Genomic DNA, 27,641 nt, shown 5'->3' on the forward strand with positions numbered 1-27,641 from the left:
CAGGGACCCCGAGTGGGAAATCCATTGGCTCGGCCGGGGTCAATTTACCAGAGAACATGGTTCTGGAAGGAAGCTCATTTCCTCTGGGCCACTGCTCTGGTATCGGAATGCAGCTTCTCCAGACACGTCAGTACACTACGGAACTGATTGAATGGCAGTGACTCTTTGGTTTCAGCATGTAGAGTGGTGGGTAGTTACTGGCGATGGGCCCTGGAATCTCATCGCTGGCCCCCTTTTCTAAGGTAGCTTGGGTTCTTGTGGTTGCCCGTCCTTTGGGCCTCAAGAGTCTACGAAGTAAGAGTCGGGAAACGGAAGAAGCCAACTGGCCCCCAATGACGCCCCTCACACCTGAAAATTGGCGTTCTAAGCTAGTCGGGAGATTGTGTCAGCGATGGCCGTGCTAAAAAGCCTCAATGAATGTATCTGCTGGACGGTTCCTTCGGCAATCGGGGCACGGGCAAATTGAACGAGACGAACAGGCCGGCGCCAGTGTCAGTCTGGCAGTCATCGGAATCAGCTAGCCGGAGAGCAATGACTCTGTTCCGGTTCGTACCTGACTAGGCGGATTGGCGTGACGGTTGGTGGCAGTTGATTTCGAATTATCAAATGTTCCCTCCTGTGTATTTTCTCTCTTTCTTTGTCTGTGACTTGGTGTTTCTGAACAGCTACGTTCCTTCTCGCTGTCTTTCCCCTCCAAAATGGGAAGCTACGTATCGAGATACTTATGCACGGTCTCCTGTTTCAGATAGCCTCTTCAATCTCCTATCCGTTTTGTGCATTAGTGCGCAATCTGCAGAGCCCATCGTGTATCTTGTAACTGCATGCAGTTTGGCTTACCGCCTTTTGTCGTCTATCGTGCCTTAGCTCTGGCCCAGTGTACAGGAACATAATGCATTATTCGTTGAAAAGAAAGGGGGTCCTTCTCGAGCCCCTCAGACGCGCGGGGACAAAGGAAAGAAAAAGACGCGCAGGTATCCGTACAGCAGCGGAAGGAGAAAAAAAGTTAGCATTGTTGACATTCAGTCCCGTTTCATTATTGCTACCATGTCCGGCTGCTCCAGCAACTACTATGTATGAGAAAGGCCCCATCTCCATTATCAATCAAGAACCTCAAAACTACCGCCATGTTTTTTGCCTCGCGTGCCTGTTCAATGTCCGTAGTGAGGAGAAGTTGTGTATCTGGAACACTTGAACCCGGGAACCCCTCTTCATTCTACCCAGTTATTAATCACTCCAGTCTCGATCCCGCCTCCGATATGTGTCCTAGCCGTGTCCACCAGCAGTGGCAAGTGAACATCACCTCCCCTCTCGGGACGGAGACACGGAGGGGAAGGAGCAAGGACTGGACTCAAGGACTCCAGCTTCTGGGGGTGGTCATACCGCTCCCCGGCGCGAGGCGAACCTCCCGTCTTCTGGAAGCTCGCAGTAACAGGGAAGAACCGGGTTTGGGGGCCCTTTTCCCGCTCTTCGACCGTCTCTTTTCAACACGCTAAGAAGTGCAGAATGTGGGGAGGAAATTTCTCACCAGTCTCGGCCCTTGCTCCAGGTCTACCCATAGGCCACTCCTCACTCTTTTCAATGAGCTTTCTCATATGCTGGCTGACTGGCTTTCAATGTACTGTGTGCTGTCCGTCCCATGGTCGAATTTCGGCGACGGGCATGTAGATATATTTTCTGTCTCAGAGGACGGTTCTCGTGTTCACTCACAGCCCGCGATGGACAAGGCGGATGGATGCTGACAAAATCGTGGCTGACAGCGCATCAATCCCCAAGCCTGCCGAAGCCAAGTTCCAAGTTAAACTCAAAGCCCACGACCCGGTCAATTGACGCGAAAGCGAATCAAACAGAGTCCCAAGACGCGCTTCTGGTGCTACTGTGCATCCCAGATTTGCCAATGTAACCGTGACTTGACGCAATAGTGCGGAATCAACCGTGTTTTAGAGAGCTCCGATGCACACCCGCAAAGTACGTACCGCGGCTAAGGTAAGCCAGTAAAGGCACTGAGGACCCTGGGGGATCTTGTCAGTGCCGACCACCAATTGGTCGCTCGCCGGATCGGCCCTCGGTGTGCATGGCCCGTACCTCCGATATCGACCGTGCAGGTGAGGTGGGCTTTTTTTTACTTTTGCGACTCATTCTCCTAGAGCTTCTGCTTCAACATTCCCTCATCCATCCGTCAAACCAGCACTTTGGACGCCAATTGACGCCCATCATGTCTGTCAGAACTCTTAGAATCGGTAAGACTATCTTTGATCAGGACAATTGACCTGTTTTCGTTCTGTAACCCACGTTAACACACTTACCCACAGGCCTCATTCCCGGTGACGGCATCGGCAAGGAGGTCATCCCCGCCGGCCGCCGCGTCCTCGAGGCCCTCCCCTCCTATCTCGGCCTCAAGTTCGAGTTCACCGACCTCAAGGCCGGCTTCGAGACCTTCGAGCAGACTGGTGCCGCCCTCCCCGACAAGACGGTTGAGATCCTCAAGAAGGAGTGCGATGGCGCCCTCTTTGGCGCCGTCTCTTCCCCGACCACCCCCGTCAAGGGCTACTCCTCCCCCATCGTCGCCCTCCGCAAGAAGCTCGACCTCTACGCCAATGTCCGCCCCGTCAAGACCGTTCTGACCGCCGCCAAGCCCATCGACATGGTCATTGTCCGCGAGAACACCGAGGACCTCTACGTCAAGGAGGAGAAGACGTACGACGGCCCCAACGGCAAGGTCGCCGAGGCCATCAAGCGCATCTCCGAAAACGCCTCCCACCGCATCGCCGCCATGGCCGGCGAGATCGCCCTCCGCCGCCAAAAGATCCGCGACGCCGGCGCCGCCAGCATCCACTCCCGCCCCCTCGTCACAATCACCCACAAGTCCAACGTCCTCTCCCAGACCGACGGCCTCTTCCGCGCCACCTCCAAGGCCGCCCTCGCCGACCCCCGCTTCGCCGGCAAGGTCTCCGTCGAGGAGCAGATCGTCGACTCCATGGTTTACAAGCTCTTCCGCCAGCCGGAGGACTACGACGTCATCGTCGCACCCAACCTGTACGGCGACATCCTCTCCGACGGCGCCGCCGCCCTCGTCGGCTCCCTCGGTCTCGTGCCCAGCGCCAACGTCGGCGAGGGCTTCGCTATTGGTGAGCCCTGCCACGGCAGCGCCCCGGATATCCAGTTCCAGAACATTGCCAACCCCATTGCCACCATCCGCTCCGCCGCCCTCATGCTCGAGTTCCTCAACGAGGAGACCGCTGCCGCCAAGATCTACGCCGCTGTCGATGCCAACCTCGAGGAGGGCAAGCTTCTCAGCCCCGACTTGGGCGGTACCGCCAAGACCACTGAGGTTATCGAGGATATTCTCCGCAGACTGTAAGGTGGTGGTGTGATAGTATTGGATGGAATTTTTTTTATCTTGAGAGGCTTAACTCATGAGGACTGGATATGGCAGTCGACGTGACGGTAGTTGCGCCTTTGATACCTACCATTTTACCCAAAAGCATATGTTTCTTGACTTGACTTTAGCCAGTGTTCTCTGGATGTGCATAACGCCGAAGTGAAAAGACGTCAAAGGGCTGGAAGGAGAACAGTGCGTTCTGCTGCTCCTCCACTTATCAAAATCTGAACAGGGCCGACTCGACAATCAGCGATTCCATGTCGGTCCACAGTGGACATGGAATACACTCACGAATAAACCACAACCACTCCAACTCTGCCCCTATAGGCCGGAATCCTCGGATGGAAAGCAATGAGCGCCGTCTGAATGTGTCTATGACCTAGTGGTGGACGTATTTACGCATAAATGGGTCCCGTAAGGGTTGCGAGTTTGAATTTGGTGGTCCTACATAATGCCACAGACAGCTCTTTTTTTTTCTTTTTTCTTTTTGTATGTTTTGATATGATTCCCGAAGAACCTCAACTTGAAGGGAAGCACTACATGGACATGATTTGTTTGCAGAAAATCAAGAAAGTCTTGTATTAGGGGGCGTCTATGCCTTGTACGCAGCACGCAGTTCGTCTCTCTATGGACGAAGATGAGTATCATTTCTCACCAAAACCACATCGCACCAACTATCGCTCTTCCAAAAGCCCCTGTTTCTGTATCAAAGCTCCTCCGCTGTATTCCATTATCTCCAACTGCCTCGTTGATGCAAAAAGTCGCGTAGCCAAAGAAGATCTGATGCCGCCTCAAGACCACTCGGACTTGCGCGGGTCGAATCTGCGGCAGTGACCACACTCGCAGACGAAGCCGTACTTGTAGTAGAGCACCGAAGGGTCTTGACCGTATGAGATCGTCAGCTCCTCGCCCTCTTCAATCACCCAGTCCCTGACAGTGAACACAAGAGACTCGTGACTGGCACGGTACTTGTAGTCAATCTTAGGCAAGCATGAGTGATTGAATCGGCCCGCGACGGCGAAAAGACCAGGCATGTTCCTCTTATTACCCGACTTGGATGGGACATATGCCGCGAAGCTGTCATTCAGTCAGGTTTAGAAAGTCGAAGAGAGAATGGGAAGGACCAGGTGACCTACGCGTTCGTGTTCCAGACCGCTTCCTCGTGAGTCTCACCATCCCGGCCTTTGTGGCCAAACATGTTGTTCGCGATCAGGCGCTCCTTCTCCGGCAGGGATCTTACAGACGTGGTCACGTCTGCGTAAATTGCATGGTAGAGGGCCTTTTCGACGAGGATCTGGTCGCCCTGGTACAGCTTCTTACTCGCGAAAGCGCCCCAGCCAGCCGTAGGAGACTTGCGAACCTCGAAGAACTCGTTCGAGAAGATTGACAGCCTCTCCTTGGTGTCTTTGGCGTTCTTGTAGGTTGTGAGAAGCGGCAGTTCAGCAGGCTGAAGAAGGATTGGTGTTTCAAGCTTGCCGAAGCCATGGCTGTGAATTGTTAGGATAAGTAGGAAGTATTTTAAGGAGAAGACTTACCCTTGGTAAGGTCCTTCGGAAGTGACGCTGCTGGCACTTGAGCTTTGCGACCAATCTTCGTAATAGCCCTCCTCAAGTTCGTAGTCCTCATCGTCATCATCATCATCATCATCTCCATTGTCATCACCATCGACCACAATGCCTTGCGCAATGTAGACAGTCTTCCAAGTAATCTGGGAGTATGGGAGAGGGGGCAGTATTGAATCGATGAATGCCTGGAACTCTAGGAATTCAATTTTGATTCTCTGTGTGTGATAGCTGTCAGCCCGTTCCTTCTACCTTCGGATTCCAAGGTCGCACTTACCTCAAGCGGCTTGCTCAGGCTCAGGATATTATTGGCTATTTTGGCTTCGACGGCAAGGTCAAGGACAGCATGAAGGCTGTATGTGTCGGTGTGAAATTTTGTCCGGACTTGAAAGTCGACAAAGAAGTCGTCGCGGGCCATGACATATCTGTGAGGATGAATCGCTCCAAGAGGGAAAGAATTAATGACCTCCATGGTAGAAATGAGGTAGGTTGATGATGTAGTTGGATGATGTAATTGGGAAGTTCACACTCAATGTGATTCCGGGTGCCCAATCTCTTAAATATGCTCTCCTATGGTCGCTCTTGCTTGTTTTCCTTCTTGAAGCAATCAAGGGAAAATGATCGGTGATACTGTTGCTAGAGGCTAGAAAGTAAAGCTTGATGCTGCGGTTCCAAGAACTTATCCTTGTTTGTGTGGTCGGTGTTGGGGATTAGTCCAGATCAAATGACCGCAACCAAAATGAGAAAGAAAAAAGTGTTGGCTGCACAGAACCTATTTTCGTCAGCAAAATTTCAGTTGCCAAAATGTTGCTGCTCTCGTTGTCAAGTAATTATATCACGGTGTGTCAACATACCGAAAGAAGTATGTGCCAGGATTCACGTGAGACGAATATACCCGGCGGATATTCAGAAGCAGAAGCCTAGTGGGAACAAAAAAAACAGAAGATAACCAACAACCTCAATGTTGTAGAAGTCGAAGAAAACTGTTGCTTAGTTGTCCCTGTTTTGAAGCAAAAATCTCAAAAGCTGAGCAGAGGAGGTGAAGGCCTAATGAAGAGTGAAGAGAAGATTCAAAGAGCTCTGGTTAATTGAGGCCGTTAAGTAGCTTGGATGGCTTTATATTCAGCTCGTATTCATTCCTTCCTTTCCTGATCTGATGGCCAAAGTTGGGAGGTACGACCCACCCGATATTATGAGATCAATTCTCACGGCAGGGGCGAGCAATCGCAGGTGGTAGTTTCCCACATCATGCTTTATAAAAGTGAAATAAATACAACCAAAGAAACAGCGTGAGAGCCTCATAAGTTCGCTTTGTTCAAAAATTCTTCTATATAAACCACGACTTCTCTCATATGGTTGTGGTGAAAGAACAGCAGGTATGGATCATTTCTCAAGAGGGAGGGAACCGGGGGCTAAACCTCAGTCTGATTGGAATTTGAAGTCAGTCACCTTTCACTAAATTAATCATCTTGAGTACTGATGAGACTTGAGACTTTCGAGTATTACTCAAAGCACATGTCTCCAACGATGAGGTCTCCCGAATAAGGATGGAGGGGCGTTCTTGAGGCCAGAGACTCAATAGGTCAACCGACCCGTTAAGGCAGTATCTTTGAGAATGAAGCTCTCAGAAGAAAGTCATCTGTCAGCACCTCGGATTCTTGGAACCTCATCTTTACTTCTTCCTGCAAGTCTCGCTTGGAAAGGGCCTTTGAGTAGGTAGGTAGGCACATCCTCTTTATAGATGTCTTTCTCTTAATGTATCCACTGAATAGTCTTGAGTTGACGACAACGGAGTATGCAATAGCAACATGAACGAAGGAAAGAAACGCTGACAGAACGAGAAGCACAATAACAGAGGATCATCTAGTAGAATCATTGGCTGAAGAGCCTACTTGGATGGAATCGCTTTAGCATATGTGGTTGAACCCAACCCGTTAGCTTGAGCCGTGCCGCCGTACCGATCCAGCCACTCGACTGCCACCCATCGGCCGGCCCAAACCCGCGTTAGCGTCTACTGGTGTAGAGAAATGGCGTCCGAAAACTATGGTAGGCAAACAAGACGACAAGCCAGGCACCGGCCGGCACTACGCTCTGCATGTGTTACAACGCAAGCCCGGAACCGGAAGACGAGCCGATTGCGACAATGCTGCTGCTAAATGCAAGTGTTCATCCGTCAACCATGGCCCAGGCGTAACGTCGCAGATTTCAGCCAGCGCCCTCAACAAACCGGGCGTTGCTCCCGCGTTTCAAACAAACCGCAGGCAGGGAGCGCGCTCGGTCCAGGAGGTATTTGGCCTGAGCAGAAAGCCAAGCCTCGTGGGAAATCGAGAAACATTCTGACAGACGCCGCAGATCAAACTTGCGTCTTCGGAAGAATATCAGCAAAGTGGTAAAGTTGCGCAAAGGTGAGGGACAATGTGAAGCAATAGTTCGCACGGTAGTGTGTGCCTATGACTGCTTTGGCTGCGCTTGTCAAACCCATTTGCCTGTCTAAGAAGACACTTATGCATGTTGACTTACAATTCCAGAGAGAGAGAGAGAGGCTGTGGATCTGACGCTGCGACAATAAGCAAGGTTTCGACTTCTGAGGTCTAAAGCAATGAGTCACTTGTGTTCCGATATCCACAATGTCTAGATGCGCGTTCTTCGGGGAACCAGCCGGGAGGAAAACTTGACGTGTGCGTAAAGTACGACCCAATCGAGTCCGCCACGAGTTCTTTCGGGGCATTTGTTTCGCGCTTTGGCAGAAATAGTCCGGAGCTTATGCAAGGTCCTCCCGCCGGGAGTAGAAAAGACAAAGGTTTTTTTGAAGTATGCAGGGACGAGAGTAAGAGAAAAAAAAAAAAAAGAGGGCGCAAGAGAGACGCTTGGTGTCGCGTAGAGACGGAGGTATTGCCTCATGCCGGTGCATGGCGAAGTCGAGCGAAGCATCGACAGACGGACACATGTCTTGAGTCGAGCATCATGCCTGATGACGTACCTCAAGGGTCGAAGGTTCGTGACGGGGTCAAGCATGCGTGGAAAGCAAAGCAATGTGGATGTAATCTGATGAGAAACGTTGCGTGTCCTGTCGAAGCTTTGCCCTGCTTTGTTGGGATAGGGATAGGGCTGATAACTGTCTAGCAAGAGTTGACAATGTCTAGGAGCATCCATGAAGACCTCGTCAAGTTCACGGAAGGGAACATGAGGTGCAAGCGGGTGCGATGGAATTAGCCACACCAAGAAGCTGAGAGGGACGGGAGTTAAGATAGTCCTGCATTGGCTGGCAAGTATGCGCACCGCCTCGTTGGGATCGATGATCGCACCGAAGGAGTGGAACATTCCACGTGAGGTCCGGAGCCGGTAGACCGGCGGGTGATTCCTCGACTCGGACCCTTCCATGCCGCCCACTTTTCAAACTCTTGGTCAGGAGTCGCATCTTATTCCTTCGCACTGCATTTTCCAAACTCGATGAGACGCCCTGTCGGCCATTTAGCCCTTGAGTTTTGAAGAGAGGGAAAAAAAAGTTCTTTCTCTCGGCACTGACACTTCTGGTCAACCCACAGACGAGCGAATTTTCTTGCACCCCGGGGCAGGGTTGGTTTAGAGTCTTGGTGAGCAGAAACGACAAGAAACTGTGCTGGTCTCCATTCCGTGGGCTCTGGAGTCTATCCGAGCTTCAGAGTTGCAAAGAAAGCTTCTCCTCCGTCCGGCCCCGCGTGCCGGGAGACCCGTTAGCATGGTCAGCCATGCCCGAAGCTCACGCCTCGTTCGGTGACTGGGCGAAGACGCAGCCAGGTAGCAAAGCTCAATGTTTCTGCTGCCCTTTAGGAAGGGTTCCGGGTCCGATGTTCAGGCTCACTTCATCATTTATCGTTGCAACTTGTTAAAGTCACTGCCCGATTTTCCATGTGTTACCCTGGTCAACTCGCAAATGGTTCCTTTTGCCCGTCTTGTGCCCGGAAGGGGTGTATCATGGCCCATCTGGTTCGCTTCCTCTCCCACCCCCTTGGGTAGTCTTGATCCGCCAGGCTTCCACGTCCGATCATCGAACGCAGCTAGAAGGACCGGGTCTCGCCAGGAACCCATGCCGCGGTGACCCTACTTCAGACGGAGAGCTACGCCCTCGGCCGAGTCTCAACAAGAGTGAAGCCCACATGCGCAGCAGGCACATGTCAAGTAGCTTGCCCCAATGCAATGCGCGAGCCTCTTTTTTTCTGTCTACACTTTTGCTCTTGTTGCGTTTCCCTTCTGCAACCAACATTCGTCCTTGCTTCGGCATTTCGTCATACGGTCCGATGGGATGCCATGCCATGCCATGCCCGCAGAACTTTCCTTCAGGGTGCAGCCCGCCGGGGAGATATACAAGCCATGGACGTCCCCGTCTCTTTCGAAAGGACGAGCTTTCGTTATCAACCATCCCATGATTGAATCAGTCCACTGTTATCAGAAGCATTACTCGCCTTCACTTGCAGTCTACACATAAGAATGAGCCTTTCTTCTCACTGGTCTGCAGCTACTTTATCACATTTTTTCAGCTTCAACCATCAGACTCATTGATCGCTCATCACCAGCCGACTTGTCACCTCATTTTCCTCGGACCCATCATCTGTACATCAAGCAAGGTCTCTTTCAGGTAAATACATACCAACTCTTAGGACAGTAGAGCAAAGTACTCATACTAGTCAATAGATCTCATCACAATGGACTACAGAAGCTCAAGTAGATCGAGCCGTTCAGGTTCTAGTCAGCAGTCAAGGCACCGAGACGCCAGCGGAAGACTCAACGAGGGCTCACATTACGTCAAAACCTCAAGTAGTGATCGATCACGCGAAGTTCCCCAGGGCCGCAGCGGTTACAACCGAACCCGCGAACATGGTCACGGTGTTTCACCGAAAGGCAGATCCGGATACAACTGAGTCCGGTATCGATCAACGCTGCCATTTTCTCCAGCAACTACAAGAAATCAGCAAGGATGAATGCAAATAGACTATACAAGAAAGGGTTCATGGGATAGATATTGGAGAGGAGGACACATTTTAAACCCAGAAGGGGGCAACCCATACGTAGAATCAAAACGGTGATTTCCAACGATGCAGGCAGGGAAAATCAGTATCAATAGAAGTTCCGATTGAATCAAGACTATTCCAAGTATCAAGGACCACTTCCCAGTCTAACAATACAGTGTTTCCTACCCCTCGAATCCCACTGAAGTCCTGTTTTCCTCCAGTTTCCCCTCAATTTGAGAGCGTTTTTTCCCAATCAAAGTCAATCAAGAAGCATTAACGACCCACCAATGCTGCAACCAACCTTACATGCTGGACAAGAATGGAAACAAAAGACCAGCCGGCTAGGTGCGTGAAATGCGCTTCCAATAAAGCTGAGTAGCGACAAAAAAGCCATCCCGTCAGGCTGAGCCCAGAACACCAATGAAGAAGAAACCACCCTAACAAGTTATTGCAAATAGCCACACCGACAACCAAATCCAGGCTAGACAGACAAGCATCTCAACTCTCACAAACATTTGTGGAAGCACGTCTATGTCTAGGCATCACACCGGAGGTCTGAAAGCACTCTTCACGAGACAGTGCTCACACTCAATGTACGACTCATTCGACGGCACCCAGTGCAGACGCCGACAGTCACAGACCGACCACCTCTCTTCCGTCAGCGACGTGATGAGCTTCCTCTTTTCATACAGACCGTCCCTAACGCCGCACTCGATACAGAAGCGACGTAAGAGACCTTCCCCATTCCGCAGTGTCGGAAGCCTCGACTGCTCCTTGTCACCATCGGCTTTGCCGGCGTACCGCCCGACGATACAACCTTCAGACGACACAACAAAGTAGTCGGGCAGCTTCTCGAAGGCGGCCTCAGGCTTGATCGTGTGGCAGCGATAGCAACCGTACCCCTTGGGTGAAGCTGCAGTAGCACCAGCCTCCTGAGACTTATCCCTTGTTGTAGAGTTCCTCCTGCCGTCTCCTTTACCCTTACTTTCTTCCTTCTCCGGCCACGCGCAGATCTTGGGGAACTTTCCTTCAGCGTGGATGATGAAGGCCGTCTTGCAGGAGTCGGATGCGTACCACGACTGGTAGCCCTGGGTGCGCCAGTATGGCCCTCCATGTAAGGAGTCCCAGTCGACTTGGTCGAGAATCCGGTTTCGGAGGGCAGGGCACATGTCCTGGAAGAAGTGGGAAAAGTCATTGTATGGCCTGGGGAGAGTTGATCTCGAAAGGGCGGAGAAGGCGACGATTGGCGTAGGCGGACTAGATCCGGTTACAGATGCCTGGGTTGGGCTGGATGTCTGGTTTCGTTTTGGTGGTGTAGACGTTCGTCGATGACTTGGGAGGTTACTGAGGAGCCTCGGGCGTCTTGGAATGGGTGTAATGGATGGGTCTGAGGCTATGCGACGTCTTGGGGCAGCAGTCGAGCGACGTCTTCTAGCTTGGTGTTCGGCGGCTGAGAGTGCCATGTTGAGGGTTGTTAGATTTTCGGACGATGTTGTTTCTCTTGATTGATTCGATTGATCCTTTCGAGTAGACGTTCTCGTAAGCGTTAGGTTCAAGATAACTTTCATAGACTGAACCAGGCAAACCTACGAGTAGGAGTTTACGAGAATGTCGAGACTGAGAAAAAGTTCAACAAAATTTCGTGTCAGATGGGATGAAGATTCATATGGCAGATCGGAAGGATTTCGAGGTGTAGCCCCGGTCGTCTAGTTCTTATACACTGCCTGGGAGATCCAGATGCTTGGATATTGAATTTGCATGAAGGACAGGATGCCAGGCCATCTGAACAAGCGTCACGACGAAGCAAGGAGGAAAGAGGATGAGGAGGAGCCAAGCAAGGGCTAACAAGCGTACCCTGCACCTCCAACAAGAGAAGGAGACGAACAAGCACGCGCAGCAGCGGCTACACACCTGACAAGGGGAAGGGGGTATAAGTCTTGCAACTTGCAGATAATGCATTTCAAAGTCAGAAGTGGGCGATTCACTTACCTCTTTGGTTCATCAAGACTTACCGTAGCAACCTATTGCCAGCGGCAAGACTCGAAAGTCTTGAACTCCATCCCATTCGTACCATTCCTTCTCATGTCTTTCTGCTTCTTCCTACGTCCCGACCATCGGTCATTAGAGTAACCTTAACCATCTCATCTTCGTCTGCCATCACTCTCGACACCACTATCAGCCCGTTCCCGTCGGGACAAGAATTTGCACACAAACACGGCTGCCCGAAAAGCACCATGACATCCGCGGCTCCTCGGAGTCTCGATTCTTGTTGGTCGACTAGACGAGGGGACATTGCCTCAAGGCCTATCGCAGGTTCTGATACCCTCACCGGCCGGACCAGGGTTTCCCTGCAGTTGCAGATCGAAAGAGGCACCTAGACTAGCTAGACGCCATATTCAGACTGAGAGATTTTGACGGCACCATGGCACCAAACCACACGCAGGGGATGGGTGGAGGATGAAGAGGAGAAGGGGAACCAGGCCTGGGTGAATACTTATTTGCCCTGCAGTGGCGTCATGCCAGAGAGGGAAGAAGTGGAGAGATGGGAGGGGGCTTTCACTTGTCAATTGGCATGAGGGAAAAGCAAAGATGGACGGACGTTCGAGTTTCTCGTAGGCCGTGGGAGACTGTGGTAAGGTATTGCACCAACAAGCGTGTTGCACCTTGCAAGGGGGGGTGTTCGACCAGGTTCTGGGGCTCCTAGCAGCCCGGGTTTTGGGACCGCATCTCTGTTGGCGGTTCCCAACTTCCTGGAAGTCTGATTTGAACACGGCATGGAGAGACGATGGGGGGTGGTGGGCTTGTCCAGGACTGGACAAGTTGCACAATAGGGCTGGTCATGTAATACCATCAACCTTCCGCTCACCAGTAACATATGCCCACTTCAAAGCGGACACTCTCCGTCGCATCGGTCTAGACAGCGTCTATCATTCGAGACCTACATTAGGTAGAATATGCTTAGAGCAAGTTGCACTCAAGTTGAATTGCAGCTGTTTCTTTCCAAAGGGGATCAAGGGCGCGATCTTTCCAAGACATTATCGTCCAGCATACTTACTGAGGTTTCGGAAGCGGATCTGGAACACTACCTGCCCTCCTCTGCATCAAAGACATGTCTTCCCAAATAGGTAAACAATGTCGTTGATGGTGACAGGGGGAGGCGAGTGATGCCTGACGGGTCTCACGAGTCACACATCGACAAGCCAGCCCAACGCCACGAATCGTAAGGGCGGAATTGCGGATGGGGATATGCAACCTGCACAACCGTTTGTAAGTCGCGCATCATATCCTTCAACCACGTTCCCCCGTCACATCGTATACTGGTATTACACAACAAAGAGGTAGAGGCAGAGGCAGAGGCAAAGGCAGAGGACGGAAGCTCCCCGCTCCACTGCGGTCGACAATTATGACCAGCCGCTCGAATCGCCGACGGTGCGCCCAGAGCAAACTGCATACGAGAGCGGAAGAAGGGAGATTACACGACGTAGCATCTGGTGTGATAAGTGTGACGACCCAGCGTGTCGGTTCCGGCGTGCTGGAATTTATTCAAATTCCTGAACGTGCCGCCTCCAACAACCTGGCGAAAAGTAGAAATGAGGTGAGTTGGGACGGGGGATCGGAACCCGCCTTTCCCTCCCCCTGTACGTTCGGCCGCGGGTCGAGGTCCTTCTGTCTCGACTCTCTCTTTCGGAGTCTCTCCCCTCACAGCCCTGCTCCCCTTGTTAGCGCTGGTCGCAAAGCCGCAAACAAACAAGCGGGAACGACGTTGGCGATGCTGGTCTTTTTGCAAATGCCCTGAGTAGGCATCGATCCAACACCCTACCCCCGTCTCTCCTCGTTGGCAGGACAGGGGTTTGATTGGAACCGTTGCAACCATGCAACCAACATCGAAAACAAGGGTTGGTCAAGGCGCTTCGCCCTTGAACATATGTATCCACATCCTCCGGGGGCCCTCGAGGCGTACATCCGGAGCTGGAGATTTGTGTTCCTGGATCTTGGGCAACAAAGGAGGGTTTGACTCTTGGAGTCTTGATCTACTCACCTTCAAATCTATCCTCAACACTCATTAGAAGAAGCTAAAGGAGTACGGAGGACCACGGACTTGGAGGCTCTCCTCCTCGGTTCTAGAGCCCGCCTCCCCGATGACAATACGCTGCTACTGGGGGAGATATCCATAGGATGAACGATTGAGCGGGAAGCTTGTCGACAACCTTGCCAAAAGACCACCTCCCTTCTCTCTCATTGTATTTGTGTTTTCCTCTTCCTCGAAGATATTGAGTAGTCTCAGAGACGTTGTGCAACCCTCCCCCATCCCACCATCCTCCCAGCGTCATGTACATCCGACAACCCGGAAGATACCTGCAAGTTTCGATCTGGAGATGTTGGTGGCCATCTGGCTCGCTCGCTCGCTCCCTCCTCCTCTTCTTCTTCTTACCTTTCTTGGTCCGTGATCCCCCAAACCGCCTACTATACCCTCTTCTAATCGATAGCATGATAGCATGATATCTGCTCGAATGTATCTGTTTGCTTCCCCTTCCCAAATCCCGACCCATGCTCAGAGGCCGTACGGGCGCTGCGGTCTCGGCCGTTGACGAATCTGGCCACCTGAGCCGAATCATCGCGCGCGGACTGCGCTCCGTGATCCTTGGAGTTGATTGCTCTTTGATTCGGTAGAACTCGCTTTGCCGCTGGCGAACATCTCTTCGGTTATGGCATTGGCGAGTCGACTACGCAATACATTGACTGTGATCAATGTACCGATATATGAGTGAGAGCGTGTGGGCAGTATGCGCGTGTGCAAGACTTTTGGTCAAAGTTACGAACACTGCATCTTGGTTCGTCTAAGTCGACCGGGGAACTCGAGTATAAAAAGAATACAGATTTAGTGCAATCGCCCCTCTCTCTTAGTCTTCGCAGATGAGGTGTGATGATTTAGATGAGCCCCGTTCTGCGGGCCGATGAGCGGGCGCGGGCTGAATTTCCCCTTCAGGCCGAGAACCCCGTCCCCGGCCCCTTACCCCCCCTCTCCTCTCTTCCGATCTCGAGTTCGTCCGCTATTCCGCACAACGTAAGCTCGCTAGGAGCTTCCCGTTGCATTAATTCAGATGCGTTGAGATTGTTTTATTGACAGGGGAGTGGGGGAGAGAGGAGAGGAGTGAAAGGATTCAGACGGCGCAAAGGCTTAAGAGAAAGAGCGGGTGGACTGGAAGAAGAGACCGGGGGGAAACCGGCATAGCCAAGTGAAGTGAATGTGTCAGCAATTGTTTGCTTCTTTTGTGGACATGTATATCCATGGATTCATTGGTATACGAGATGGTAAGCACCTTGTTACTCCTGCTGCGTTTCCTTACGGCAAGCCGCAGCTCATTTTAGTCACAAGACCTCTCCCCGCGGCGCGACTCGGCGCGAGGCCGCGTGTATGAAACCGCGGCCGGGCCTGATCTAGATCATGTACAGCAGAGGCCTTGATGTCGATCCGTCGCGATGTTACATTTCGAGTCAATATTGCCAGTCGAGGCCAGAGCGAGAGACGATCGACGGGCCAATTTCTTTACCTACCAACGTATGCCTTTCTTGGGGGACAAATGCCAGACTGGGCACTGTCGAGGTGCCACATGAGCATGGCTGATCCATCATCTCCCGCCGGGACGATACATTGCCGTGAGAGGGAGTTAGATACCAGTCAGCTCGCCCGTCAAAAGGTCAAGTTCTGCCGGAACCCAAGATCCAGCTCACCGATCGTGTTCCGGTAGAGGATGCGGACAATGGGATTACGAGAGTCCATTGAAAACGGTCCGATACAATGACACCTCACACCTCACATTTGGCGCCTGTTGGTCTTGTTCGAACTTGAACATTGTGTTGGTTGGGCCACGGTTGGGCTGTTGGGCCAGGCCACTGTGACTTTGTCACACGTCTCTCTCCACTTCCATTTGTTCATTTACCGCTCTTCAGCCCCAAACAACAGGAACGGGGGGACATGGTCGGATTCGGTATTCCGGTTTAAGCGCTCAGCAGCCCGATAGCGTATGCGGCGGTGGTTATGATCAACACGAGTGCGTCACGTTGCCCGCACGTGTCGTTCTCAAACTAGCAGGACTCGGCTAGGAAGCGATCAGCCTGAAGATGGTCGAGGGTGGGTGATGAGTCCGTCGGGATGATCATGTCTTCAGATTATTGCGGTGATTCCAAGCAATGGTTACCAACAGAGTGAAGAAGCAACGATGTGCTATGTTAATGAATGCTCTATGGCGTGTTGGACACTAAACGGGACCAAACTAGGCGCAAGCAGATGAAAGAAATGGGAAAGTCGATGACGAAGGCGTCTGGTTGGTCCCAATCTCAATCAGTTCACCCGAGGCAGATAACTGATGAGTTCCAACGGCATTTGCTGCAGAATATGTTGATTGAACCAAAGCAACCCAGAAGTGGCGAGTGCCGTGTGAGCTTCGGTGAACAGTTGAGGAATTTGAAGATATGCGTCGGGGGAATTCACCATCTAGGAGGTTCGACAACCTAGGGAATAAACATGACATCAAATCGTAGTCCAAGAGAGAGAAAGTGGCCTTTGGAAGGGAAAAAGCCCTCTGGCAGTCCCACGGCCTAGTGCAATAAGACTATATACTATGAGGAAGACTAGCCAAACAGCATCGGGGAGACCAATAACAGTGTAACAGTGCTCTGTGCCACTTGGAGATAAGTAGTACACGGCCGGGCTATCCCAGGCTACCCGCGGCGCGGCGCGGCGGCAGCTAGCCGGATCGATCCGGGTTTCCACTACCAGTCTCGGAGGCGGCGCACATCGGCCGGGGACCAACGGCATCTTCCGGCCGGTAAGGGCATGTCCTAGTCTCCTTCCTTGCATCCAACCGACACTCTTCGCCTCTCTTCTAGGCGTGAATGGAAATAGTTAAAGAAAAACACGTTTGGGCACTTCGCCGAACGGATCATACGTTAGGACGTGTGTACGTCTTTGAAAACACGTGCCGCGACAGACGGTTGGGCCCCAGTTCCTGGTCGTTATTTGCTGCATACGACAAAAAGAATGATACGCGCCATCGGCTTTGTCGGATTCGCGCCGTTGGGTGATGGAGAAGTAAAAAAGAGTTTCTGCCGACTTCGAACGCGCGTCCGTGTTGCAAAAACCAGGGATCAATCAGGAACCGGAGAGGAGAGATGGGATTTTGAGTTAAGGGAAAGGCTCGTTACCAAGCAGCGTTTGTCAGATGCTTTTCATTACCGGGAGGGGGATAAGATGAGCACCTCGGAAACCCCCTCACAAGAGGAGATGATCGTTCGATAACTGGGAAGATGGGAAAGGCAAAATAGTACTGATGATTCGTATAACTGCGGTAGGCCTTTTGCGAAATTGTTAAACTCATCACCCGCTCACTCATCAGTAATGCGCTCGATCCAACCTGGCTGTTTGCGCCGGGTACCATCGCCGGACACCATTGCCGACGAGAGTAGAGAGAGCAAGATGATTGAGGGTCAAACCGCATGAGTTACAGGCCTCTGCGCTCTCGAACATGAGATCGCTCCCCAATCGGAAGTCTTCCAGCGTCCGAACAATGTTGAGAAGGGGTGGTTTCGCGAGCTTCGGTGTCCCAAGCTCCTCGTTCGTTCCTGAGCCGCGACGTCCGTCCCAGTATTTACACTTTCATGTCTTGCGAGTCAAGCTCAATTTGGCTGAGTTCCCGGCGGGAGGTTGCAACCAGCTCAAGGTCCAGCTTCGTACCTACGAATGAAATAGATGTTGGAGTGAGCCTTGCGGTGCCGGCTCATCCGTTCCTCTTCAATAGTTTTGTTCTTCGTACTAATTATCTAAAGCGTCGTTTGAATCTTCTTAATTGGGCGACAACTGACAGCGCACCCGTTGTCCTATTTAGGAAATTTGAATGCCCACAATCAAAAGGAAGCGCCGATCCCTAAATAAGAAGCTGGGTAATAGAAAACCGGCCTGATGGAAGCCCCGTGCTTATTTTTTTGGAACACCCAACCTCAACTGTCAACTTCCCCGTCTTACGGAGAACAAGTCCGAGAGGACTTTTGTATCCGTTAAAAAGAGACAAAACGCGTAATTGATCCTTCCAGACATTATCTGGAAAGTGACGTGGTTTTCCTTTTGTTGTCGCCAGCCCAACCGTCCAATGTCCGGGGCACGCAAGTTATCGAGCCTATGAGATCGTAGTATGCGACATTGCTGACCTTGCAGCGAGCCGCAATTCGCACTCTTTTGCAACTTTTTTGCGTTTGATGACGGCACAGCTGCGTGGTGCGTGTCTCTTCTCCCTGTCTTCCTCTCTACCTTCCTCTCTTCCCTTTCCTTCCGGAGCTCAATGTCTGCGCCATCGCGAGAGATAACGACAGCACACACACACACACACACACACACACACACACACACACACACACACACACACACACACACACACGCAACCCTTGAAGAGTCGATCCGTCGCGTTTTCTTCTCACTCATTCTTTACCAGTTGTTCCGTTTCTTTCTATTCTTTTTGTTTTCTCCTACCCATGTCGTAAGCACGTCATCTCGCCAATTATTGAAATCACGGCCTGTACCCAAAGTCCCAACCCCTACCGCCCTATGAATCCCAATACCTATCCTAAACAGGCAAAAAAGGGGGAATAGCTGCACTCTTCCTCCCATCCTCCAGCAAACGCACGTCGTCACGTCAGACGCAACAACCCAGACAACGCAAGACCGCATCCGGCAGCAGCAGCAACACGCAGCTCGCACAATCAAGAATCGCATTTTATTCTGTCCGTCTTACACTCAGAACGCGTATGCTACTATCGCAGGGAGGGCCTCCGTTTCAGAACTCTGCGCGTGTCTGAGAGCCTAGTCCAGACCCCGTCAAACCCCCAATTCGCATCGGCAATAAACTGGCATCTCATCCCAGGGATAAGATTGTACTCTGCAGCTACATATACATCTTGGAGTCTCCTCTTTATCTTCCCTTTTCTACTTATCTCTTAACTACCCAGACCTCGGCATTTCGCGCCATTGCTATATGTTGAGGATACCGGCTGTAGCATACCGGATACCCTGTGCGCCTTCATCTCGCATATAACAACGGCCAGACCTCATCGTTACACAGATCTTTGCAACTCGATTCCAACACTGCTCATCCACAGAACCCAACTCACAAGGACGGCAACCGTATACACTTCAAGATGCGGTCCCGCGCCGAAAACTCAGACGAAGACACCGTCGTCGACGACGCCGGCTCTCCAAGATCGTCCACAGACTCATCAACAGAGTCAACCCCCCTCATCGCAACCTCTTCCTCAACAGCGCCCAACAAGAGACCAGCAACAGGCCGCAGCAGAACAGACTCCCTCCTCACCGCAGCAACCCAGCTCCACGTCCCCAAACTCCACAACGCAGACGCCATCGTCGCGACCTTTGTCACAATCATCCTCCTCGGCGCCGGCTTCGGCGGCCTCTGGACCATCCCCACCACCCGGAAAGTAGAAGACATCGTCTGCCGGCAGTACTACGGCGTCCTCTACACCCAGGACGCCATCGACGAATCCAAGTGCAAGGAGGACGAGATCCAGAGCGAGGTGGCCATGATTTTCGCCGTCTACAGCGCGCTGCAGGCGTCCATTGGTGCCGTGTCTGCGTTTCCATGGGGGATCGTGGCGGACCGGCTGGGGAGGAAGCAGGTTTTTTCGTTGGCGGTGTTGGGCCAGATGCTGGATCAGGCGTGGTTTCTCGTCGTGTGTGCGTTTCCCAAGGTGATTCCGCTCAAGGCTTTGTGGGTTGGGCCATCGATGTTGCTCGTTGGCGGGGGCAACGCTGTGTTATCTGCGGTGGTGTTCTCGATGCTCTCTGACGTGACAACCTCGGAGAACAGGTTCGTTCCCTTCTTTGGTATTTCCCCTACCGTATGTACAGCCTGCTAACACGCTGAACAGAGCCAAGAAGTTCATGGCCGTCCACCTGGCCTCCATGATCGGAAACCTCTGCGCTCCCGCCATCGCAGGCTGGATGATGGAACGAACCGGCCCTTGGCCCGTAATGTGGCTCGCCTACGCCGGCTTCGCAACCCTCCTCTTCACAATCCACCTCGTCCCGGAAACCAAACCTCCCGCCGCCAAAGTCTCCTCAGACCCCATCGCCGACTCCCCCGAAGCAGACTCCCCCGTCATCGGCACAATCCAACACACCTTGGCCCGCCTCAAAGAATCCATCGCCCTCCTCAAGAACCCCTCCCTCGTAATCCTCATGGTCGCCACCCTAAGCTCCTACCCAGTCGTAATGTCAACCTACCAATTCATGACAATCTTCGCCTCGAAGCGGTACCACGTCTCCCTCTCCCAGACAGGCTACCTTTCCTCCCTCTACGGCTTCGGCGTCTTCCTCACCATCGTCGCCGTCCTCCCCGCCCTCTCCAAGCTCCTCGCCTCCGCCAAAGCCCCGAAACCGCTACGCTACACAGACGACCACGAGCGCGACCTCTTCCTAGGCCGCCTCTCCTCCGTCGCCCTCCTCCTCGGCGCGCTGACCATGTCCGCGTCCCCGACCATCGGCGCCTTCATCGGCGGGCTGGCGATCCTGGCGCTGGGTTCCGGGTGGGGGAGCTACGTGCGGAGTCTCTGCGCCGTGTACGTTGACGCGGCACACCGCACGCGGTTGTATTCTATCATCTCGCTCGTCGAGACGGCGGGGCAGACATATACGCAGCCTATGCTTGCTGGCTTGTTTAGTCTGGGGATGAAGCTTGGCGGGGCGTGGATCGGGCTGCCGTATCTCGGCGTCGCTGGGTTCTGCGTCGCTGCTTTGGGGTTGCTTCTCATGGTTAGGCTTCCGCCTGCGGAGGGTAAGGGGGCGCATGCGTTGGGGGATGATGGTGAAGATGTTGGTGCGGGTGCTCAGTAATGATGGCTTCCTTTTTTTCTTTTGTTGGCTTTTTTGTGATTTTGTAAGAATTGGCGAGAATAAGATACCAAGACGTAGATTGTGTAGATCCCAGCACTTGAGCCTGGGAAAGAAATTCGAGAATAGAGAAGATTTGCAATACTCCCCTTGAAGACTGCGTTGAAGAAGTGTATCAAGCTGTTGGCGGTAGACCCCGGAGAGATTCCATAGGAGCCTGTCGTCTGCAAGAACAAGATCGGCGCAGGCTCTAGGAATGTCGTCCGCGTGAAAGCCGGCATTCGACGGTATCAGGTGGTGTAACCTACTTCCCGTAGAACAATTGATGAATAGGATTCAGATGCGTTTTGGCGGTAGCAAGACTGCGGTCTCCAACACTTTGAATGGTGATCTGCTCGACACGAGTCCTCTTTCCCAACGGCACTCTTGATTCACGGCGACCCTTAAATATATAGAATAAAAGTATCCAATGAGTCGCAGGCATGCGTTTGACGACGTACTACTGACGAATCATCGGATGAGAATCCGCCGTATTATCGCAGTCGATATGGAGCTCCTTGATACTGAGCAGCATAGCGCTAGATTTACAAAGTGCAAAGGGGGGGGGGGGCGGAAGCGATGTTTCTATACTAGGTCTAATTTCACCCAGCTTACTTATACGAAACCAACTGTCCAAGACTGCAGATACCAAAGAAGGGAATCATGTATCAACCAAATGAGAACTCACCATTCATATCGTCAACACCAACTTTTCCTCCCTCCCAATCCCCGCCTCAACCTCCGGCGTCCGACGTATCCCCAGAGACTCGCACCTTGCTGCAGAACCCTCAGGCAGCGATGGGACATACTCCTCTACCGTCCATCTTCAACGCCGTAAGAGTGTGACTGTACGCCATAGAAGGCCTCCTCTTGTCTCAATGGCCCTCATCGAAAAGCAATCCCCTCATTTGCGATGGGTAGTGATGAGCGACAATGGAGTCAGTGCCTGAAGTTCCTTACCTTAGGTACGCAGTAGTTTGAGTCTTAGCAAACGGGTTTTATTACCCAGGATATATCTCCACCTATCTGTGATTTTTGGCCAATGAGCACATGGTTTTCACCACGGGCCTTTGGCTTAGTGGAAGCGTCTGATCATCAACTCCGGATATATTGAGTTCTACAAAGCAGAATCACTTGCTTGCCTGCTCGCCCATTTTTCAATTTTGAGCAGACAGAATCATGGAGTCAATAGACACACTGCTACAACTGTGTAGATAAATCAGTGCGATACGCAACAGTACGTACGAGCTCACCTCGAAGGGATGTGCAGCGGGTGGCAGCCGAGGATCGCGGGGCGATCTGCAGGGCGTTGGCGCCCTCTCTCCCGGGGCCGGGGGTCGAATGGTGGGGCACAGCCACAGCGACCAACGCTGCCCACAAGATGACGGCGGACGCTGAGAGCCACTTGTCCATCGGCTTCAAGGGTCTTCCCCAGCGGAGGGCCGTTTCAGACGACAGGGGCAGCGCTTAGTCGTACGTCATTTCCATTGGGAGAAGAGAAGGGGAAAAAAAGGAGGAGGGCGAGGTTCCTGGCTCATCCTGCGCATATATGCAGTCAGACTTTCCCATCAGGATCTGATCTGCAAAGTTTGACCTTGGTTCGAGTCCAACTGTCGAAGCAGATCAAATCGCCATCTTGACCGACTGGCCAGTCGATAGTGACCACAGCCGATATTCGCGTGGCGGCTTCACTCGTTCAGCCTTATCCCTCGAGACTCCCCTCCAGTCTACCCCTTAACAACAGTATTGCTCGATCCTGCATCTCTTCTCGAAAAAGACGACAGCTCCGACGAACTTCTTCGATTCCACCACCGAAATGTCCGTCTTTGACAGTCCGAATTGCACCGTCGCGGAGAATGCACCGGTCGCCAGCGATGCCGGCGTGGCCGGCCGAGGCGTGCTCCTCTCCTTCATCATCACAGCCGGTCTCGCTCTCATCATTAGTTCCTCCATCATCTTCCAAGAGATGAAGGGAAACCCGTCAAACATTCGTCGGAAACTTCTCAACAGTTATTCAGATCAGCAGATCCTCCAGGGCATCGGAATCGCGTGCGTCGGGCTCGCCAGGATCAACGTCATGGTCCCCTATCACTTCTTCATTATTTGGATGCTCTCAAATCTCTCCATGGCCGTCCACAATGCGACGCTTCTCGCTCTGGTCCACGATTTCCGCCGAGATTGGGTGTTGCGATGGCTCCGCCAATTCCTCATGTTTGTCAATTTAACGCTGAACGTCGTGTATGGCGTCTTCATCCTGCAAGGCGTATCAAAGGGTATGCAGGAATCCAAGCTGCCCGTTGCTTGCGTGTGGGTGGTCGGCGACGAGGGAAAAGGAAGCCAACAAGGGATCAGCTACGTCGGCACCGTTGTTGTCATCATCGCGAACGCTCTCGTCTTTGCTCTGGCAAGCTGGTACCTCCACCTGCGGACGCAAAAGTTCATGAACATTATCAAAATTATCGGCATCCTTCTTATGGCAGCGTCGGCTGTTGGCGCCGCGGTTCGATGCATCATTGCTTCTGATGCCTTTGGCAATGGCCCTTCGTACGAGCTGAGCGACCAGGGCGAGAGAGGTTGGGGTTTCGGTCAGCTGCTGTCGCTCCTCGTGCTGCTGTTCCCCCTTGTGTCCATGGTGGAAATCATGCGCGGCGATATCAAAGTAGCGCCCTGCGACTTTTCAGACGGAAAGATGGGCGACAGCACAGAGATGGGCAACTACCGGTCGTCGTATCAGCCCAACCCGTTTTTCGGCTCGCAGACAAATCTCTTCAAGAGGGGGGTTTGAAGCTGGTGTGATTGTACAAAGGGAAAAGGGAAATGAAGACACAATCCAGAAGTGGACCTCATCTGGTGATATCGTTCCCCGTCAATTGAGAAAGCAGAGCCGAGCCAAGGGTCTGTCTATCTAGTTTGTGAAGACGGCATAAGGGACGCGCGTGGCTGCAAGGATCTCGTATACGGAGTAGGGGCACCCGCCATTGCTGCTGTCGATACTCGGAACGTAGAAGGGCTGCTGGAAGCTAGGGCTGCGAACTACTGGTGGTGTTGATTGAAGAGGAGGCAGAGGTGGAGAAGGACATTCGGAAAAGCAATGATACCCAGGATAAGAGCGCCACATGGTGAGGAGTTGGTGGGAGCGAGCAGTGGAACAGACGGCGCGGGAGGGCGGGAATGAAGGTTATCAAGTTAGCGCGTCTCGACATTTTTCAGCTGTTGGTCGTTAGCCAAAGTTAGCTTCCCTTTGAATTAGGGGTAAAAGGTGTCTCGAGGAGGACTGACAGGACTGGACAATCTGACACGATTGTATCACGAGCAATAGCGAGGCTTTATTGGACGCCACCGTCGGACCTGAATGCCATTCTAATGCAGGAGAATAAAAATGCATTTTCTCGTCGGTTCCGCTTTGCGACTACAGAAGAGGACACTTTGGAGGTTGAGGCAGATATCCTTACTACCGTAGCTTCGCACCGAGGGGAAAGAAAGAAAGGAAGCGCCTGATACTTCGATGCGGAGTATTGGATAACAATTGATCGCCCACCTTCTCCTGTTCCCCGGTATCCCGCACATCAACCTCCACTATTCTATGCTGCCTTCGTGCTTCCCCGTCCCAGCTTTTGAACTCTAAATGCAGTCGGAGTCCCTCAATTGACCGAACTGCGTCACGTGCATTCGACAGAACGGCACTTTCCCATCCATGTAGCTGCCAGTCGGCACCTGCCCTTGGCCCTTTGAATGGTAGCAGCCAAGAATAAGATGCCTCCTTCCCAAGTGCATCGGCCATTTTGAGGCTAGTCAATCAGTTGAATACTCTGGGCTTGGCTGGGTATCCCCACTCTCGACGCCAAACACGACATGTTTCGGTGCAGTACTAAATCTATCTCGGACACAGCAAGAAGTATGCCCTCCAGTGCCTCCACAGATACAAGGCGAGAAAAGGTACCCCGTACCTACAAGTCAACAAGATGCACTTTGGCTTCTTGGGAGGCGCTTACCTGTGGCACTTGCCATCTTTTCTAGCCTGTTCCTGAGGTACCTTCTCAAGTGCCATCCATCTCTTCCACATTTCAGAGTTCCTTCCAATGGCACCCAAGGAATGAGCGAACAATGTAGTTCCTTCCCTCTCCCAGGTATGGACCCAAACCCCTCGCAAGTCGCAAGGAAGGGAGGCAGAGACACACGCCTTGGCTCCCTGCCCGTTCCTGCCCGTTCCTGCCCCGAGAATGCCACACTCAACGTGCTGGATCATCACGGGAAGTCACTCAGGGCAGGCGTGGCAGTCACGCAGTGCAAGCAAGTGCAAGTTCAGTCTCGTACCTCGGTGACTTCCTCGTCTCGCCGTCCTTCCGCCTTTGAATCTCGAGATCCGCAAGGGTCTAGAAGTCTGGAGGGAGGAACCTGGCCGCCACCCCTCCCCTTCCATTCACACAATGCTCCGGTCCCTCTGTCCCCATCACACGACGGCCGACGACTGCCCAGTCCAAGGAACCTTAAGTAGTCGTCTATAAGCTTCCTCTTTTTCCTGCTCTCGCCTCGTCCTCGTACTGACGTTTTCATCCATCCTTGGCGTGACTCGTCTCCTTTCCCTTTATCTCCTTGGCCTCCTCACTCTTCTTCTTCCAGTCGCTCTCTTGGCACTATTCGAGAGATCTGCGCAAGTCCACTTCGTCCGCCCGTGGCTTGCCCTTCTCCCCGCGCCGGCTGCTGACCAGCGCTGATTGCGGTTCTTGTTCTTCTCATTCACTTTCTCCGTGACGCCCATCGTCGTGCCTTCATCGATACTGTACCCCTCGATTACGTGTCGATTCTGTCCACTTCCGCCAGAGTGACAGCTGAGCCTCCGCGAATCGACTTATACACTCGAATTCCCAGCAAATCTCCAGAAAACCCCAGTCACAAAAGACAACCTCTTGATAGCAACCATGGCCCTCGCTGCAGGCTCCAAGCGCATGGTGCAGATGCTATGGCTCGCCGCCGGTCTGCTCTTCACCCTCGCTCTGCTGCACTCCCTTGGTAGCCCTGATAAGGCCAAGGAATGGGCCAGCAACAAGGTCGGCGCCCTCGTGAACAACGATGGCGGTCGCAACACCATGAAGGAGTTCATGGCCACTGCCGAGTCCATTTGGGCCAAGACTGTCAAGCAGCGTCACGACATGATTGCTGAGGACTACGGTGATGCCTCGTTGATGCCTTTGTAAGCCACCTCCATTTCGCCGCCGCCGCACTCCCCGTATCCACTAGATGAGGATTCGATGCCGACACCGTCGTAGATTACATGGCTAACCAATATTCCCACCAGGTTCCCTGCCACCGACCCCGCGGCCTACGGAAAGCACCCTTACTCCGTCTGGGACTTTGCCCCGGCCTCGTACAGCTGCCCTCACGAAATGGAGCGCGTCGGACGTATGGGAGACGGCGGCAAGTGGGTGTGCGGCATGTCGAGATATGTCAACTTCCCCAGAGACCGCGAGTGTGTCATCTACTCCTTTGGTGTCCGTGATGAGTCCAGCTTCGGTAAGGGTCCCTTGCATGCAATATGGCAAACACCTATTTCCCTCTTTGTTTGAACAATCACTGATAACGCACCTCCAGAGAACGAGATGCTGAGCCGCACCAACTGTGTTGTCTGGGCCTACGATTTCTCCGTCGTCGACTTTGGTGAGCAACTCGAGCCCGGCAACCGTGCCAGAGCCCACTTCCTCCAGGCCGGTATCTCTGGCAAGACGGATAAGACCAAGACGCCCCCCTTCTACAGCATTGCCGACCTGATGAAGATGAACGGCCACGAGTACATGTACGTTCCATTTACGCTGAAGTAATAACGATCATCCACTAATACCACACCAGTGACATCTTGAAGATGGACATCGAGTTTGCCGAGTTCGAGGCCATGGACGGTTTCGGCGAGGACTTCCCCATCCGCGCCGGCGAGGAGCTCCCTGTTGGCCAGCTTATGATTGAGATTCACTTCTTCAACGGCATGACTGCTTCTAACTTCCTCGACTGGTGGGAGCGTCTTGAGTCCCGTGGTCTCCGCCCTACCTGGACCGAGCCCAACCTGCTCGCCGTCACCCTGAACTTGGGCAACAAAGACCCGCTCCTTGCCGAGTACACCATGATCAACGTCCACGACAGCAAGAACGTTGTCTTTGGTGGCAGACACTAAGTGGGCTATGTAAACATTACTTTGTTATTGCTGGCTTGATAGGGAGCGTACTGCACGGGGCGAAAATGTGCATCGTCACTGGCGTTATTTACAGTAGATCGGTCAACATGGGAAACTCGTTTCAATAAGTGGTTGAGTCTTGCCTGCCTGTGCTATCAGTGAAATCGTACGATGCCCTACAATCGCTCTGCCAATCATAGTAGAGCTAGATGGATTGAAGATTCGTGGTATCACAGCAGATCTGCGAGTGTCCCATAGTCAATCCTCTTCTGACAGGGATGCCAAGACGCGCTGGTTCGCCGAGATTGTGACCTCAATCCCTCGCTAGCTGGAGAGGTGGCTCGGTAAAATTCATATTGCAGATGTAGCCAACGAATCGCAGAGCAGTAAACATTGTGGAGGGTTTTTCAGGGGTCTGACCAAATCTTATCGCGAACGTCTGGTCTTCACGAGAGTGTACTGTTGCAGCTTGTCAATTGGGCATTTTCACACCCCCAAATTACCTGAGGGATTGAAAAGTGTAAGAATGGATGGGTGGTCTGCAAGATGGTTTGTCACTAATTCCCCTTGAGCCCAGACCTTAAGAATTCTATCCTGTATCGCTCTACGGCGA

General features: G+C 52.6%; 13 protein-coding genes across 13 annotated transcripts; 7 read left to right on the forward strand and 6 right to left on the reverse strand.

The window, feature by feature from the left end:
* Nucleotides 1-2,212: 2,212 nt before the first annotated feature.
* On the forward strand, nt 2,213-3,358 carry CPAR01_00663 (homoisocitrate dehydrogenase; the record flags this gene model as incomplete). Its single annotated transcript, XM_060484953.1, has 2 exons — nt 2,213-2,237; nt 2,310-3,358. The coding sequence occupies 2 exons, from the start codon at nt 2,213-2,215 to the stop codon at nt 3,356-3,358; spliced, it is 1,074 nt and encodes a 357-aa protein (XP_060355810.1).
* An 812-nt stretch (nt 3,359-4,170) lies between these two features.
* Nucleotides 4,171-5,413, reverse strand: CPAR01_00664 (uncharacterized protein; the record flags this gene model as incomplete). Its single annotated transcript, XM_060484954.1, has 4 exons — nt 4,171-4,456; nt 4,516-4,866; nt 4,915-5,159; nt 5,219-5,413. 4 exons carry the CDS (start codon nt 5,411-5,413, stop codon nt 4,171-4,173), a joined length of 1,077 nt encoding a protein of 358 aa, XP_060355811.1.
* Nucleotides 5,414-7,704: 2,291 nt separating this feature from the next.
* CPAR01_00665 (uncharacterized protein) lies at nt 7,705-8,064 on the forward strand (the record flags this gene model as incomplete). Its single annotated transcript, XM_060484955.1, has 1 exon — nt 7,705-8,064. The coding sequence occupies one exon, from the start codon at nt 7,705-7,707 to the stop codon at nt 8,062-8,064; it is 360 nt and encodes a 119-aa protein (XP_060355812.1).
* Nucleotides 8,065-9,623: 1,559 nt separating this feature from the next.
* On the forward strand, nt 9,624-9,839 carry CPAR01_00666 (uncharacterized protein; the record flags this gene model as incomplete). The annotated part of the gene is made up of 1 exon (XM_060484956.1): nt 9,624-9,839. One exon carries the CDS (start codon nt 9,624-9,626, stop codon nt 9,837-9,839), a length of 216 nt encoding a protein of 71 aa, XP_060355813.1.
* A 632-nt stretch (nt 9,840-10,471) lies between these two features.
* CPAR01_00667 (uncharacterized protein) lies at nt 10,472-11,392 on the reverse strand (the record flags this gene model as incomplete). Its single annotated transcript, XM_060484957.1, has 1 exon — nt 10,472-11,392. One exon carries the CDS (start codon nt 11,390-11,392, stop codon nt 10,472-10,474), a length of 921 nt encoding a protein of 306 aa, XP_060355814.1.
* Nucleotides 11,393-12,492: 1,100 nt separating this feature from the next.
* CPAR01_00668 (uncharacterized protein) lies at nt 12,493-12,705 on the reverse strand (the record flags this gene model as incomplete). Its single annotated transcript, XM_060484958.1, has 1 exon — nt 12,493-12,705. One exon carries the CDS (start codon nt 12,703-12,705, stop codon nt 12,493-12,495), a length of 213 nt encoding a protein of 70 aa, XP_060355815.1.
* A 4,617-nt stretch (nt 12,706-17,322) lies between these two features.
* CPAR01_00669 (uncharacterized protein) lies at nt 17,323-17,457 on the reverse strand (the record flags this gene model as incomplete). Its single annotated transcript, XM_060484959.1, has 1 exon — nt 17,323-17,457. The coding sequence occupies one exon, from the start codon at nt 17,455-17,457 to the stop codon at nt 17,323-17,325; it is 135 nt and encodes a 44-aa protein (XP_060355816.1).
* Nucleotides 17,458-18,408: 951 nt separating this feature from the next.
* CPAR01_00670 (uncharacterized protein) lies at nt 18,409-18,696 on the reverse strand (the record flags this gene model as incomplete). Its single annotated transcript, XM_060484960.1, has 1 exon — nt 18,409-18,696. The coding sequence occupies one exon, from the start codon at nt 18,694-18,696 to the stop codon at nt 18,409-18,411; it is 288 nt and encodes a 95-aa protein (XP_060355817.1).
* Nucleotides 18,697-18,977: 281 nt separating this feature from the next.
* CPAR01_00671 (major facilitator superfamily transporter) lies at nt 18,978-20,829 on the forward strand (the record flags this gene model as incomplete). Its single annotated transcript, XM_060484961.1, has 2 exons — nt 18,978-19,804; nt 19,866-20,829. Coding segments are annotated over 2 exons (1,791 nt in total), but the record flags the coding sequence as incomplete, so codon positions are not given.
* A 1,852-nt stretch (nt 20,830-22,681) lies between these two features.
* On the forward strand, nt 22,682-23,650 carry CPAR01_00672 (uncharacterized protein; the record flags this gene model as incomplete). The annotated part of the gene is made up of 1 exon (XM_060484962.1): nt 22,682-23,650. One exon carries the CDS (start codon nt 22,682-22,684, stop codon nt 23,648-23,650), a length of 969 nt encoding a protein of 322 aa, XP_060355819.1.
* A 1,308-nt stretch (nt 23,651-24,958) lies between these two features.
* CPAR01_00673 (uncharacterized protein) lies at nt 24,959-25,360 on the forward strand (the record flags this gene model as incomplete). Its single annotated transcript, XM_060484963.1, has 1 exon — nt 24,959-25,360. The coding sequence occupies one exon, from the start codon at nt 24,959-24,961 to the stop codon at nt 25,358-25,360; it is 402 nt and encodes a 133-aa protein (XP_060355820.1).
* Nucleotides 25,361-25,467: 107 nt separating this feature from the next.
* Nucleotides 25,468-25,602, reverse strand: CPAR01_00674 (uncharacterized protein; the record flags this gene model as incomplete). Its single annotated transcript, XM_060484964.1, has 1 exon — nt 25,468-25,602. The coding sequence occupies one exon, from the start codon at nt 25,600-25,602 to the stop codon at nt 25,468-25,470; it is 135 nt and encodes a 44-aa protein (XP_060355821.1).
* A 182-nt stretch (nt 25,603-25,784) lies between these two features.
* Nucleotides 25,785-27,028, forward strand: CPAR01_00675 (uncharacterized protein; the record flags this gene model as incomplete). Its single annotated transcript, XM_060484965.1, has 4 exons — nt 25,785-26,056; nt 26,162-26,376; nt 26,455-26,656; nt 26,710-27,028. The coding sequence occupies 4 exons, from the start codon at nt 25,785-25,787 to the stop codon at nt 27,026-27,028; spliced, it is 1,008 nt and encodes a 335-aa protein (XP_060355822.1).
* Between the last annotated feature and the right edge of the window lie 613 nt (nt 27,029-27,641).

Source organism: Colletotrichum paranaense, assembly GCF_030867605.1.
Source record: "Colletotrichum paranaense strain IMI 384185 chromosome Unknown Scaffold_1.1, whole genome shotgun sequence".
Lineage (NCBI taxonomy): Eukaryota > Fungi > Ascomycota > Sordariomycetes > Glomerellales > Glomerellaceae > Colletotrichum > Colletotrichum paranaense.